At 38.0% G+C, this 14,689-nt stretch overlaps 1 protein-coding gene across 1 annotated transcript in view; it reads right to left on the reverse strand.

The window, feature by feature from the left end:
- RGS10 (regulator of G protein signaling 10) overlaps window positions 1-14,473 on the reverse strand; it is a 28,044-nt gene extending 13,571 nt beyond the window's left edge. Inside the window, exons 1-3 of the mRNA XM_088132152.1 lie at window positions 14,050-14,473; window positions 4,767-4,885; window positions 3,075-3,161 (exon numbers count right to left, since the gene is read on the reverse strand). Coding sequence (XP_087988278.1) covers window positions 3,075-3,161; window positions 4,767-4,885; window positions 14,050-14,098 — 255 coding nt within the window. The 5' untranslated portion in view covers window positions 14,099-14,473. The remainder of the gene's footprint in view (window positions 1-3,074; window positions 3,162-4,766; window positions 4,886-14,049) is intronic.
- Between the last annotated feature and the right edge of the window lie 216 nt (window positions 14,474-14,689).

Genomic DNA, 14,689 nt, shown 5'->3' on the forward strand with positions numbered 1-14,689 from the left:
CCTGGGAAAAGACAAAGAGAAACTACTGGGGCTGTTTTGGGAAGAAGATAAGGAGAAAATAATGGAGAATCAACCTGTGGGACATTATTTGAAAGGATTAAAGATCAAGCCTTTTAAAAGTAAATAGAAGGCTTACAAAGTGAACTTATTTGATTATGGTTAATATGTTGAGGTTGAGGTTTTTTGGTAGTTATTAATGGAAAAAAAACAGGACTGAATAATGAGGTTTTGAGGATCTGTGTATAAGGATTAAAGTTAAAAAATATTTGCTATTAAATTTAAGAGATTTTTGTTTTTATATATAACAGGAATAATGTTTTTATATGTATAAGGGTAGAAAGATATGACACTATGGAATTGTTGAGATGGCAAAATTGATGGCTTTGATTTAAAAAAAGATACTGTGTAATTTTAATGCAAATTGGAAACCTTTTTTTGAACTTTTTGCGGGAAACAGAAAAAATGAAATTATGTTGTATGGATTTGAAGATTAGAAATAATATGGGTTAATAGAAGTAATGGGAGTTAAACTGTAAACTGAGAGCAAGAGTTTGATGTATATTGTCAATCAATCAATCAGTTTATTACAGTCATAGACCAGTACAACTAAAAATCCACATAACATGTCTAATTAAAAATCTTAGATATAATAATATCAAGTAAAATCTATATCATAATTATAATTTGGCCGCCTAAATGTCATTTATACATAAAGTCAAATGGCCTATCCTATAGTGTAATTATTACTCCTTAAATTATGATATCCTACAATTATTGATCGTTAACTAAAATAAGGTGATGATAAAATGATAATATCTAAAATTGAAGTGTGTTGGTGATATTTCTGTCTGTTTTTTCATGGTCACCTACTTAGTCCACCCCTACCAAAATTGATTCCACTCAGCAAGGCCCCCAGACTCTCGAAGTAGTATGTTCAGCTCTCTTTGATGTATATTGTTACTTTTATTTGTTGCAAGGAGGGTTGGAAGTCAATTCTTTTTTTTTCTTTTGTTGATTCTCTTTTACTTTTCTGCACTTTTGATTTTTACTATCCTCTTTTTTTTCATATTCTTCATCTAATATTAGTTTATGTTAGTTTTTACTGTTTCTTATTAAAAATTTAATAAACTTATTACAAAAAAAAATATTCCATTTAAGCAAGAGGAGAATGGCCCATCTTCCTCCTGAAGTCCCCCTGCCCCACACACGTCCTGTTTCAGACAGTCTTTCCAATCCTAAAGAGAGGATGAACCTACAGAGGAAAGGTGGAGAAAAGAGAACTGCATTCTATGATCAGAACACTGTTCTATAAATAAGCCTAACTATAATCAGTCACATAATCAATTATTTACTGCAGTCATTTTTATATCCTACAACACTAATTATGGGCTGTGGTGGCTGGGGTTTATGAATTTTGTAAGACAAGTTCCATGTTTACTGTGATCTATCATGTATTCAGAAAAGTCATTTCAAACAGAGTCTTAACTGTTCTGCATAGCTGATTCCTTGACTAAAAAGGATTACAGTTAATTAATCAAATAGCTTTTGTTCTAACAGAGATTCATGGTAGGAAAAAAAAAACATGATGAATAGCTAGCCAAATTTTGCATCTATTGGAATCTGTATGACTCATAACCTTCCTTTGTAGAGTTAACAAAAGAATGATGCAACAGAAGTTAAATACGTACTATCATGGTGTAATTATAGAATCAGATTAACATTCATCTTTCTTCTTGATATATGCAGTTCCCAAATCAGCACTTTATCTACAGCTTGATCAACCAAACTGCTGTTTTTATAATATCTTCCTATTCTTATCGTACATCATCTTTCATGGGACCATGTTGTTATGCAAGTCACTGCATGCTAGTTTCTAGAAAACTAGTGTATACTTCAACAAGTATCACGTTGCTACTCACTGGTACCAAGACATTCAGATGTCATTCATTGAGGCCAGAGTTTCTCAACCTTGGCAACCTTAAAACGTGTGGACTTCAATTCCCAGCATGCTGGCTGGGGAATTCTGGGAACTGAAGTCCATATATCTTAAAGTTGCCAAGAGTGAGAAACCCTGCTCTAGGCAATATTTCCAAGGTAAAGCTATGACTTCTTAATTTTAAAAACAACTTACACTTGTTATTTGTTTACAGGATTATGTTCTGTAAAAACTGAATTGACAAAAACATGAAATCAATACTTTACATTTCAGTTTATGAAAACATTTCACAGGGAAATATGATGTAAAATTCAGTTTACCTATCCTCTTCTTAAATCAGACAGCAATGGCCAAGAAGAGAAGGAAGAAAATAATAAGAAATATTCTAGTAAATTATAGTATTAAAGGTATTTTAATATGTAATAAAAAAAAACCTATTGACAATTTAAACGTATAAAAGACATTTGAATCAGACAAACAAACATGATGAATCACCATAATATCAACCCTCACTAATACTCAATCAGTTTAATAATCTGGGATTTCTTGACCACTTCCATCTGATCAGTTTTGTGTGCTATAAATATGGTAGATGTAGACTGTACTGTTTTCTATGTACAGTGGTACCTCGGGATACGAACTTAATCCATTCCGTGACTCTGGGCGTATCCTGAGTTGGTCGTAACCCGACGCAAATTTCCCCATAGGGTTCAATGTAAATCCAGTTAATCCGTTTTGCCCTCCGAATTTGGTTGCACCCCGAAGCAAATTTTCCCATAAGGTTCAATGTAATTACCGTTAATCTGTTCTGGCGTCCGCGGACCATGCGTCAGGGGTGGGAAAATGGCCGGGTGCTGCGCGGTGGGAAAACGGCCGGGTGCCACACGGCGGGGCAGGAAAACGGCCGGGCGCCACGCAGCAGGGCGGGAAAATGGCCGCGGACCACGTGTCAGGGCGGAAAAATGACCGTACCCCGAGGCGGAGTTCGCACATCAAGGTAAATTTTTGCGGCCGGAGCTGGTCATAACCCGAAAAGTTCGTTAATAGAGGCGTTCATATCCCGAGGTACCACTGTATATTCATATCAAGTGAAGTTCATCTGGGCCCTATGTGTTCTGCTTGATTTTGGAGTCAATACCTGTTTTTTATCTTGTATCTTCTTAAACTCTTCACAAGCTTGCCAGAATAAAACATTTTCTTCACTAAATTCTCTCTTTAAAAAGTCCTGATAAGGGGAAAAAGTAGCTATTAAAATAAAGTATCATAACCTAGTATTCAGCCTTTATTACTTTCATCTAGAGTAGAAGGGCATACGAATAAAAATTTGACACTGTTAAATAAATGTATAACCTCTGACTCAGTGCTGGTTAACTTCTGGTTAGGATTTCTGCAATAGTAAAATAAATATTAAATTACTTTAATTGTGACTTTATATTTTGAGACATTTTGAGAAGTCCTGGCAGTCAATTATTAAAATAATTTAAGTTGTCCCAAATATTCTATTCTTTTCTTAAATATCGACTGACACTTTGGGTTTTTTAATTTGAAATCATAACTTTACTCCACATTTCTTTGAAATTTACATCTAACTTTCCATTTTGAACACCGCCCTTATGCAAGAAGAAATCTCATTTCTTTTTAAGAATTATCATCATCCTTTAATTTAACTAGTATTATATAATGGCTACCATAATTTCTTAGTATTAAGTAAATTAAATAAGGCCTTCAGATGCAGAACAAACAGGATTTTCTGACATCCTTGCAAATTTAATGCCAAGCTCTAAAATAGGTATGTACAAACTGAGTGTCTGCGGCAATATGCTGCTTCCCCTGAATATCTGGCTACAACTCAGAGCCTCTACAAAAGTTGCTACCAAACTGCAATTGTTCATATGGCATTAATGGAAAATGGATTCAAGAGGAACTATTTATATTCACAATTTAATTGATTATTTTTTTTTGTTCTGGATCAACTTCCTTTATTTAAAGTTTATTATTATTTATTAACTACATTTATAAGGCTGTCCAACTTATGCAATATGACTCTAAGCGGCATACAACAACAAAAAACAAACAATAAGCCCAAAAAATGCAAAACATTGAAATATACGTGATATAAATACAAAATATAAAAACGGTGACCAAGCACCATAACAAAACAACCAAAAGGGGACTGCACTCAACTGGCCTATAATGCCTGGGGGAAAAAACAGGTCTCAGCGTGTTTCCCAAAAGCAAGCAGAGTTGGGGCCTGTCATATACCAGATGAGAGATCATTCCAGAAAACAAGGGCAACCTCAAAAAAGACATGCATCCTCTGTCCCATAATATGACAAGATTTAAAACAAGGAAGCTGGACTGTACCATCCTTCTTCATCCTGACCTTGTCCACTTTAATGGAGTGCAACCCTCACTGCCACTCAAAGATCAAGTGCAGATTTTGCCCAAAATAGCTCTGTACCCATGTCTAAAAGCTTATAGTATACTTCATAGGTTTCAGTATCCACTTCAACTCAAGGACATCACTTTCTCTAGTAATCTTCATGCAACTTCGAGGAGAGGATTAGGATTAGGGGAGAAACCGAGTAATGGCTCTCAAGCAAAAGTTTCACACCCCTGTTTATATGAACTGGCACACTTATCTATCACCTCAACGATTATGAATTTGAACTTCAAACATCTTTCCCTAGAAGCAAGTGCCACTAATATAATCAGGATCCTCAGAATAAATTACTTGCATAATGTTGATTTTTGTAATGAAGAGATATAGCTTTAATTGGTTGGAAATTGTATTTAGGTCTGTGTGGTAAATAATACTTAAGATACCAACCCTAAAGTTCTTTACACCTTCAGGATCTTCCAGCAAACTTTCCAAAGACTGAGCCCATCTTGTGGTACCATTTAGGCTCTGATGGCTACTGCATGACTTGCTGTCACTGTCAGTTATTTCTGAAAAATAAAGTTAATTAAGTTTGTGTATTTCTTCTACTTAGAGCTGCGGAACTTTCCATCTGTCAAAAGGCTGTGAGACTGTTCAATTAATTTGTAGTTTTGAAGATGATGAGATCCAACAAACATATATTTCAGTGTCGTGTAATTTAATCTGCAATTAACTACAGATCTCAGGATTCAGGTTCAAAGGGTAGAAAAATGCAATATAGTATGAATATAGTCTTACCTGGTATAAGGCAACATCCTATATTTCTGTGGCTAATCATGTTTCCCTGTTTTGCATCACACACAGCAAAGCTATCAGCAACATTTTATAAGACATCAAAACCTTATTCAAATGAGTAGACATGCTTGTATGGTATATATGAAAGAATGTGACTTTATTAAATGTGACTAAGGCTATATACATCATCTTCTCCAAGCTGATAAACTAGACAGAACTTTTTCAAGGAGGTCCAAAAAGGCAATAGCGCTAGATGTTAAACATTTGTCTCGTAAGCAAGTTGGAATATTTCCTAAAGGAGGATTATGTAGCAGAACAATTACACAAATATATATCCATATACAGTCGTGTGAAAAAGAAAGTACACCCTCTTTGAGTTCTATGTTTTTACATATCAGGACATAATAAAAATCATCTGGTCCTTAGCAGTTCTCAAAAGCAAGTAAATACAACCTCAGATGAACAACAACACATGACATATTACACCATGTCATCATTTATTTTACAAAAAGAAAGCCAAAATGGAGAAGCCATGTGTGAAAAACTAAGTACACCTTATGATTCAATAGCTTGTAGAACCATCTTTAGCAGCAATAACTTGAAGTAATTGTTTTCTGTATGACTTCATCAGTCTCTCACATCATTGTGGAGGAATTTTGGCCCACTCTTCTTTATAACATTGTTTTAGTTCATTGACGTTTGCAGGCATTTGTTTATGCACAGCTCTTTTGAGGTCCTGCCACAGCATTTCAGTCAGGTTGAGGTCTGGATTTTGACTGGGCCATTGCAACACCTTGATTCTTTTCTTTTTCAGCCATTCTGTTGTAGATTTGCTGGTGTGCTTGGCATCATTGTCCTGTTGAATGACCCAATGTCGGCCAAGCTTTAGCTGTCAGACAGATGGACTCACATTTGACTCTAGAATACTTTGGTATACGTAGGAGTTCATGGTCAACTCAATGACTGCAAGGTGCCCAGGTCCTGTGGCTGCAAAACAAGCCCAAATCATCACCTCTCCACCACTGTGCTTGACGGTATGACATGTTTGTGCTGATATGCTGTGTCTGGTTTTCACCAAACATGGCACTGTGCATTATGGCCAAACACCTCCACTTTGGTCTCGTCTGTCCAAAGGACAGTGTTCCAGAAGTCTTGTCATTTGTTCAGATGCAACTTTGCGAACCTAAGCCATGCTGCCATGTACTTTTTAGAGAGAAGAGGCTTTCTCCTGGCAACCCTTCCAAACAAACCATACTGGTTCAGTCTTTTTCTAATTGTACTGTCATGAACTTGAACATTTAACATGCTAACTGAGGCCTGTAGAGTCTGAGATGTAACTCTTGGATTTTTTGCAATTTCTCTGAGTATTGCACAATCTGACTTTGGGGTGAATTTGCTGGGATGTCCACTCTTGGGAAGATTGGCAACTTTGGCTGGTGTGGGTCTTCCGGGCTGTGTGGCCGTGGTCTTGAAGTTTTGTTTCCTAACGTTTCGCCAGCACCTGTGACCGGCATCTTCAGAGTGCAGGAGCACAGACAGGAGCAGTTCTCTGTCTGGAGAGAACTGCTCCTGTCTGTGCTCTTGCACTCTGAAGATAACGGTCACAGGTGCTGGCAAAATGTTAGGAAACAAAACTTCAAGACCACGGCCACACAGCCCGGAAGACCCACACCAGCCATCGTATGCCAGCCGTGAAAGCCTTCGACAATACATTGGCAACTTTCTTGAATGTTTTCCATTTGTGAATAATCTTCCTCACTGTAGAATGATGGACTTTAAATTGTTTGGAAATGGCCTTATAACCCTTCCCAGATTCATGGGCAGCAACAATTGCTTCTCTAAGGTCATTGCTGATGTCTTTACTCTTTGGCATTGTGTTAATACACACCCCAATGCTCCAGAAGTTTTAGGAAACCAGCAAACTCCTAAAACTTTGGCTTTTATAGAGGTAGTCACACTTGCTGATGATCAATTGATCATGGGCATTTGATTAGCAGCACCTGGCTGCTCCTTAGCCTCTTCATACCTATGGAAGCAGTAAGGGTGTACTTAGTTTTTCACACATGGCTTCTCCATTTTGGCTTTCTTTTTGTAAAATAAATGATGACATGGTGTAATATGTCATGTGTTGTTGTTCATCTGAGGTTGTATTTACCTACTTTTGAGAACTGCTAAGGACCAGATGATTTTTATTATGTCCTGATACGTTAAACCATAGAACTCAAAGAGTGTGTACTTTCTTTTTCACACAACTGTATGTTTTAAATATTATGTCATTTATTTGGGAGGAAATGGAAAAAATGCTGGATTTTAAACACATTTTCACAATAAAATATGTATAAAGCTTCAAGCTATAATCTTTAGGGGAAAAACAGTCTGAGACATTCATTTCCTGGTTATCATTCAAAACCCTATAAATTGTTGCATTTTTGTTTTTATTTGAATTTTGTGTAAATTACTATTAAATTGGGTCAAATTATAATTACCTTTTATTTTACAAGACCGGCAACAATACAGTAGTATATTTTTTACAAATTCAACTTCCCAACATGACCTCCTCCTTCCCATTTTCCCGAATGTGTACACTTAACATTTTGAAATCACTGTTTATGCTCAGACTTCATTTGAGTCTTATGAATTACTTGTCTTTTTCAGAAATTCATTTCTGTAGCTATTCCTGTATTGCTCCAATCTTTAATACTGATTATGTGCCATCAAGTCAGTGCTGACTCTTAGTGACCACATAGAAAGATTTTTCTCCAAGTTATACACTGATACTTTTCTCTCTCTTATTGTTAGTAGCTTTGTTTTGACTAAAAGTCAATCAACTAATCAGAAGTAGCTCCCAAGAAAGGGAATTCCAGGGTTTGATGTCACTGTGAAGAAGTCCTTGCCCTGCCAACTCTATGGTCCCTCCCAATTCTGTGATTCTGTTAATACAGAACTGAAACATTCTTGTCAAAGATGACTGGCCACACTTGACATTTATAAGGCTTGGGCTACCACATCAGAGCTGAAAAAAATCTGGATAATCATTAAATGGAGCAAAGAGATACAAAAAGCTTTAACTCTTTAAAGCGTCAGTGCTTCTCCACCCTTATTGCATCCATGGATAGCTTTCTAGCAACCCCGTTTAAGGTGATCCGAGCCCTCCTGGCTAAGGGGGACTTGGAGGCTTACCTACAGGGCTGTGCAGAGGAATATGCAGGGCATCTGGAGGGTAAAATCACCCTCAGTTGGACACCAGCCTTATCACAGGCCCTTTAGAGGTGCCTGGGATACAGTCTTCTTTTGTTATCTGGGATGAGTTTGATCCTGTTGGGCCTAAGGAAGTGGACACAGTCCTCATGACTGTAAGCTCGGCCACCTGCCTGTCAGATCCATGCCCCTCCTGGTTGGCGAAAGCCTCCCAAGAGGTGACATGTGGATGGATTCTAGCAGTGGTTAATTGTTCCTTGAGAGAGTGTGTTGTCCCTTCACCTCTTAAGGAGGCAGTGGCTCGCCCCCATCTCAAGAAACCATTGCTAGACCCAGCCATTCAAGGTGCTGGTTATGACCTATAAAGCCCTGTATGTCATGGGACCAGATTATTTGCGGGACCGCTTTCCCCCAGTTACATCTACCCGTACCATCAGAACAGGCATGTTACAGGTCCCATCTACAAAAGAGCATAATCTGGTGGGACCCAGGAAGAAAGCCTTTTCTGCCATGTGGAATATCATCCCTTGGGACCTTAGACTGGCCCCAGTATATTTTTCCATATTCGTTTTTAACTTGTTTTTATTGGACTGTTGTTGTGAGTTGCCCAGAGTCGCTTAGATGAGATGGGAGGCCACACAAATCGAATAAATAATAAAAGTAATAGTAACAACAACTCTTTGATACCATTTAGTAGCCATCCAGATTTGGTAGTTCCACTAAAGCTGATATTCAGATAGCTAATTGGCTTCTGCAGGACAAGAAAAAATTATGGAGTCAAAAGTCACTGGAGTACAATCCAATTGAATTGTTCTTTCATGCATTTGTACATTAGACAAAAAGTGCAATTAATCTTCTGTCTAGTGAATGCCACGACTATCTGCTAGTAACTATACTCTTTCACTTCCTGCTGTCTCACCATTTCTTTTAAACCATGCCTGAAAAAATACTGAGGACTAATCATGTCTACTTTTTCCCAGTTCTTAAACTTAAAAATTATTTGTGATTCCCTTGAATTTTATTGTTTATTTAAAGGATAAGTCCACAACTTAAATTAAGATAGAAATAAATACAACAATCTATACTGATAAGCAGATACTCCCATCTCTTTTAAACTGAAAGGATCTGAGGGAGCGGGATTCAGATCTAGCCATAGTTCTGGAAATGCAAGCCTTGTAGTACTGTTTGTTTATTTAACAAAGTGGGCCTACTGAATAATGAGTACATGTTAGGTTTAATCTTTCTTTGACTAGCAGTAATTCTGATACAAATTCTTTCCCATGTTCTAATTGTACTTTATAAAAATAAACTTGTACTGATACTAATGATTACATTATAAGGGGGATACTATTAACAAGACTGTACTTGGTGTGAAGGACTAAACTTCTATCTACACTGCAGTCATGAAGAAAATAATCATCCCTTGATAACTTCTATTAAAATATGAAGTTGAAATTATACATTTAATGTCATCCAACGTGGATCCTATTTTCAGCAGCTTCTCTTTGGAATAATGACTACATGGATCAAAGAGTTTCATTAAGATTTGATTTTTTCCTTTGTTTTCCTATTGAAGAGTTACTGAATGCCAAGAACAGTGATATAATGAAATGGTTCATATCTTTATTTAGATTTAGTTTTTGATCTTCTGAGGGAACCATCCAGTGTCTTTGCTCAATATAGCTCAGAAAACTGTTTATTGTTTTTTTGGAAGCTGGCAATTAGTTAGGGGGAAAAAAAAACCTAGCAGCCATGACTACGGAAAAGAACATTTTACTGGATGTACATTAGCTTGTTTTCATTAAAATGACAAATGTTTGGTTTATATTTGGGCTTTAATAATTGTCAATATTAAGCATAATTATAGAGAAAAAGTTTTCCTATGCTAAAACATAAGATTAATAAATGTCTATCAAAAAGTTGCAATTGAACATCCGTGGGCTACAGGAAGAGAATTATCTAAATTTAGCGGTTTCACAGATTGATTTATGTGAGATTTCAAATGGAGAATGGGATGGTGATACAGAACAAGCACACAGTTCAGTATCAGGAATGGCAAGTCTATTATGCTTCCCCATGTGTTGGGTACAAATCAAGTAACAGGTAAAACAAGGATCTCTACATACACAGTCTCTGTGTCTTTACAGACAGTGATAATACCCAGTTGTTGTTTTTAAAAAAGAGGTAAGAATTTATGTGGTTTTATGGAAAATAATAAAAAAAAAAAACTGGAAAACTAAGCCAGTTTTAATGTCTTTCTTGTTAACTCTAAGTTGCTTTCAATAGTATGTGTGCATATTATATATTAAAGTTTTTTCTTAAATTTTGGGTGCTGCCAGAAATATCCACATAACTGGCAAAAATGAATACAAATGACTTTCATTATTGAGCTTGTCTAGTTTCGATTAATCAATTGGATTTTTCTGCTGCTTTAATCAGCCAGATTCTGAGTAGCTCACAATCAGACTTAAGTCAGAAGAGTTCATATAAAACAACAGTGCAATCCCAATGTATCCTTGTACAGTGAATTATGAAGCGTATTTCTAGATACATCTGAATCAGTAAGCATTTCTACTCCAAGTACTGTAAAAAAAAAAAGTTTAGAACCCTGTGTAAGAATCCCAGAGCTTTCAGCTCAGCTGAAACTATTTAAATATTTAAGGTACGCTCCGGTTGCTTCTCTGTCAGTTGAAAGGCACTGTGCCGTTATTCTGCCTATCTTTCCTCCCAGCCCCCCCCCCCGGCTTTGTGGTAAGAAATCAAAGAAGTAATGTAATAACATGGGAGGGTTCCAAATGGAAGATGTCATCCGAACTTCCTATCTAATCCTATGTTTAAGGCAGGATAATTATACAATAAAAACTTCATGTGGAAGCAGTTTTAGCGTATCTTCTCTCATTTTTTCCTCTGCGCCATCAATTAACAAGCAAACAAATATATAACCAGTTAATACTAGTGGCTGGACCCCTACTCAGATGAATTTGTCCCATTGCTTTCAGTGGAAATGACATATGGATCCTATTCAATTAGTATAAACAACTTTGTCCCTTTGCTTCCCTTGTCTAAATAGTGCATCTATTTTATTTAAGTTAGGAAACAGACTAGCTACAATCTTTATTACATCACTGCTAACATAACTTGCATATTATTTCATTCTCTATTCACAGCCATATCTGCAATTTGTAGAAAACTGATAAAATTGCACTAACGTTGCCACATATTTATCCACAACAAATTTTAATTTACAATCATAGGAATACATTTTATTGCTTGGAAACTGAAGCTTGGAAGTAACAATCGAAGATGAAAATAATTCATAGCTATAAAACAAAGAAACCTTACTTTCCATATAGCCAGGCTCACTTAAGAAGTTCCACACACATTCTTTTTTTTTTAGTAGTGATTGTTTCTAAAGTACATTTGTGTTTCTGTGGCTTGTTTTTAATGTCTGGATTTGCTCAAATTACAAATCCAAACATTCTCTTTGGAATATAAGGAAGGAAACTTAAAAGATGTTATGCATATGCAGAATAGATGGGAACATTTATCAGGCATGCAGATCATGTTTAACAAGAAATAAGCCAGGTTAAAATCACACCATTCTTTCACCAAGCAATATTGATGAACAATGATTCATCTTTAACACCTTTCAGACCCAGCTTTAGAATCCTTTGCTTTTTGTTTGCAGCCCAACTGTTAACACATGAACTACTGTATTGCCATGATTTAATTTGACCAAATTATATACTTTGTCAGAGTACTGAACATTTCTGGGTAAATTATATAATCTCAATTATTTCCAAAGAAGATATATTTTGTATCAAATATTGACATTTGAGAGCAGAAAACCCAATCTGGACATAAAAATTCTAGTAAGAGAAAAGATTCAGAAAACAGGAACAAGAATAATTAAGTATTTGAATTAAGGACAGGCTGCAGAATAAATCATCAAGACTAGAGAAAAGATTACAGAGAGAATATCCATCTTCCTATATTGGAAAAGTTTGCTGGAAATCTAAGAAAGAATGGATTTAAGAAGGTCATTTGCCCGGGAATGTCCTTTCTATATATTCTAATAGATGCTTGACACTTACACAAAAATGAGGAAACGTCCTGCATACTACAGACAGTGTAGTAATGGGCATTGATTCTTCAATGTGGAAGGTAAAAAGACTCACTCAAACTGAGTTTGATTCCTGGTGACAATATGGGGTCATATGTAATGTTTTGCAGCAATACAGAAGTAGCCTGACATGCTCTTCTTTTAGGAAGCTTTTATTTCCAGTCTAGCCTATAGCCCTGAGATTTCCTATTGCTCTCATCCAAGTCAGTGCAAATCAAGTTTAACCCGATTAGCTTCTTCAACTTCAGCCTCAAATGGAGATTAATAAGTCTGTATAGTTAACGCTGTACATAAGTTACTTTCCAAGCAACTACTTTACTTCTGGGCCAGTTTTTTTGTACAGTGCATCGCTTTCAAAAACAAAAGAATTATCAGACAGGGATCCTAGAACAGATTAATCCTGTTCTACAAGGTGAAAAAGAACATGATGCTGAAACCAAAGTATGAATCATTCTCACTATGTGAATGAAAAATACAATAATTTGTAAACAGAGGTGTAAACCAGGATGAGTTATTAGCAAATACTGAATCTAACTTTCAACATCCATTCATTCTTAAAGGTTCACTATTTCTAGCTATTCAAAACAAAACAATGTACTGAAGTTTTATGCACTTCAATGGAATCCTGATGACCCAATTTTGAGCAAGGCTGGGCTTTTCACTTTTTGATATGGACAAATTGTTCTCTGTGGAGGACAATGCTGTTCTGCACAGTATATGGGATGTGGACAATTATTCCATCATTCTTCTAGTAATCGCTCCATCTCTAAATAGTTTCATACTGCAAAACTGATTTCCATAAAAGATGAGCTCTAGGATTTGAACAAAAATCAAAATGAACTGAAGCTGGCTCAAGAGGGGTGTCTGTTCTCTGATCCATTACAGTATTTTCTATTACAGTTCTGATTCGTATTGCATATTCAGAGACATGTGAAATTAATAGGACCTTCCCCCGTCTGCAGGAGCAATCCAACCTGATTCACAAGGAAAAGAATGTAGTCTTGGTTTTATCTCGCATTTCTCACATGCTCCTTAATTCATTTAGATATCTCTAACCCAGCTGCAGGGCCAGACGGGACGGAGTTCTCAGCCCTGGAGTGCGTGTCTCTTTCCCTCTTCCTTTTTCTGCCTGGCTAATACTGCTCTGTCTGAAAATTCCACCCTGCCAAGCAGCGAGCCAGCCTCCTCTGCCTTCCTCTTTCGGCTGCACACTTCCCCTTGCGTTTTGACACTCGGGGAGCGAAATCTTGAGCGATAAATACAAGGCGGGATGAAAGGCTAATAATAATTATAATAGCAACAACCACCACCTTGGGAAGCAATCAGAGCAGCTTCTCTAGTCTGGTGTGTGGACCAGAAGAGCAAAGTTAATAGCCAAGCACAGCCGGTGAGCTAACCCCGGGCGGCGCTGAGTGTTAATCCACCGCCTTCCGGCACAGAAAAGCCAGAGTTTGCGAACTGCAAACCCACCCCGTCCGAACCCTGAGCGTGCAAACCAACTAGCAATCGCTGGGCTCAAGCGGCATTTCGCTTCTAAGCCATCACGCTCCGCCAGCGGGACCATCGCTCGCTGTCCGGAGCGTGACGGTAATTCCCCACCCGCACCAACGCCCCTACCTGACGGAGGCCGCTTTCTGCTGAGCCTGCTCACAGCTCTGGTGAACATCTCCGGCGGTGAGCCCCCAGCAAGGAGCCGGGGAAGGAGGCGTATCCCCGTCTGGAGCGCGCTCTCGGCAGGCGCCCGCCACCCGCCCGGCCGCTCTGGGAGGCGCCTCGTGCAGCCCGCGGAGCGCAATCGTCGGGGCGCGCGTCACGCCCGCTCTCATCTCCGCGGGAGAAGACACCCTCGGAGCAAGTCGCGGCGCGATGTCAGCCTCGCCCCGCCCTACATTTGGCGGGAAGGAGCGCTCTTCGGGCCCGGCTCGCTGGCGTTCCGGTCCGCGTTGCGCTTTAGAGGCGCCTCTTGCTGGAATGCTCGCTTGCTTGCGGTGGCGGTGCAGCACGTCGGCTGATGTCGTAGATCTCCACCACACAGATTGTATGAAAGCGTTAAACCTCTGCACGTAACTCTTTTTGAACTCGTGTTTTGCGAGCATCAAGGGCTCATGGGATAGCAATGAGCAGCTTCCACGGCAAATGGCATGTCGAAACGTTTTGCCAAAATAATACCTATTTCTTTTATTGTCTTACTCAGAAGTCTTCTCATTGCCTCCAAAGAAGCTTTACGGAACTGGAGGGCTTAGTTGCAAAATAAAAT

The sequence above is a fragment of the Python bivittatus genome, unplaced genomic scaffold (assembly GCF_059951505.1).
Source record: "Python bivittatus isolate LINGU-HERP-01145 unplaced genomic scaffold, Pbiv_v1 ctg000980_np1212, whole genome shotgun sequence".
NCBI lineage: Eukaryota > Metazoa > Chordata > Lepidosauria > Squamata > Pythonidae > Python > Python bivittatus.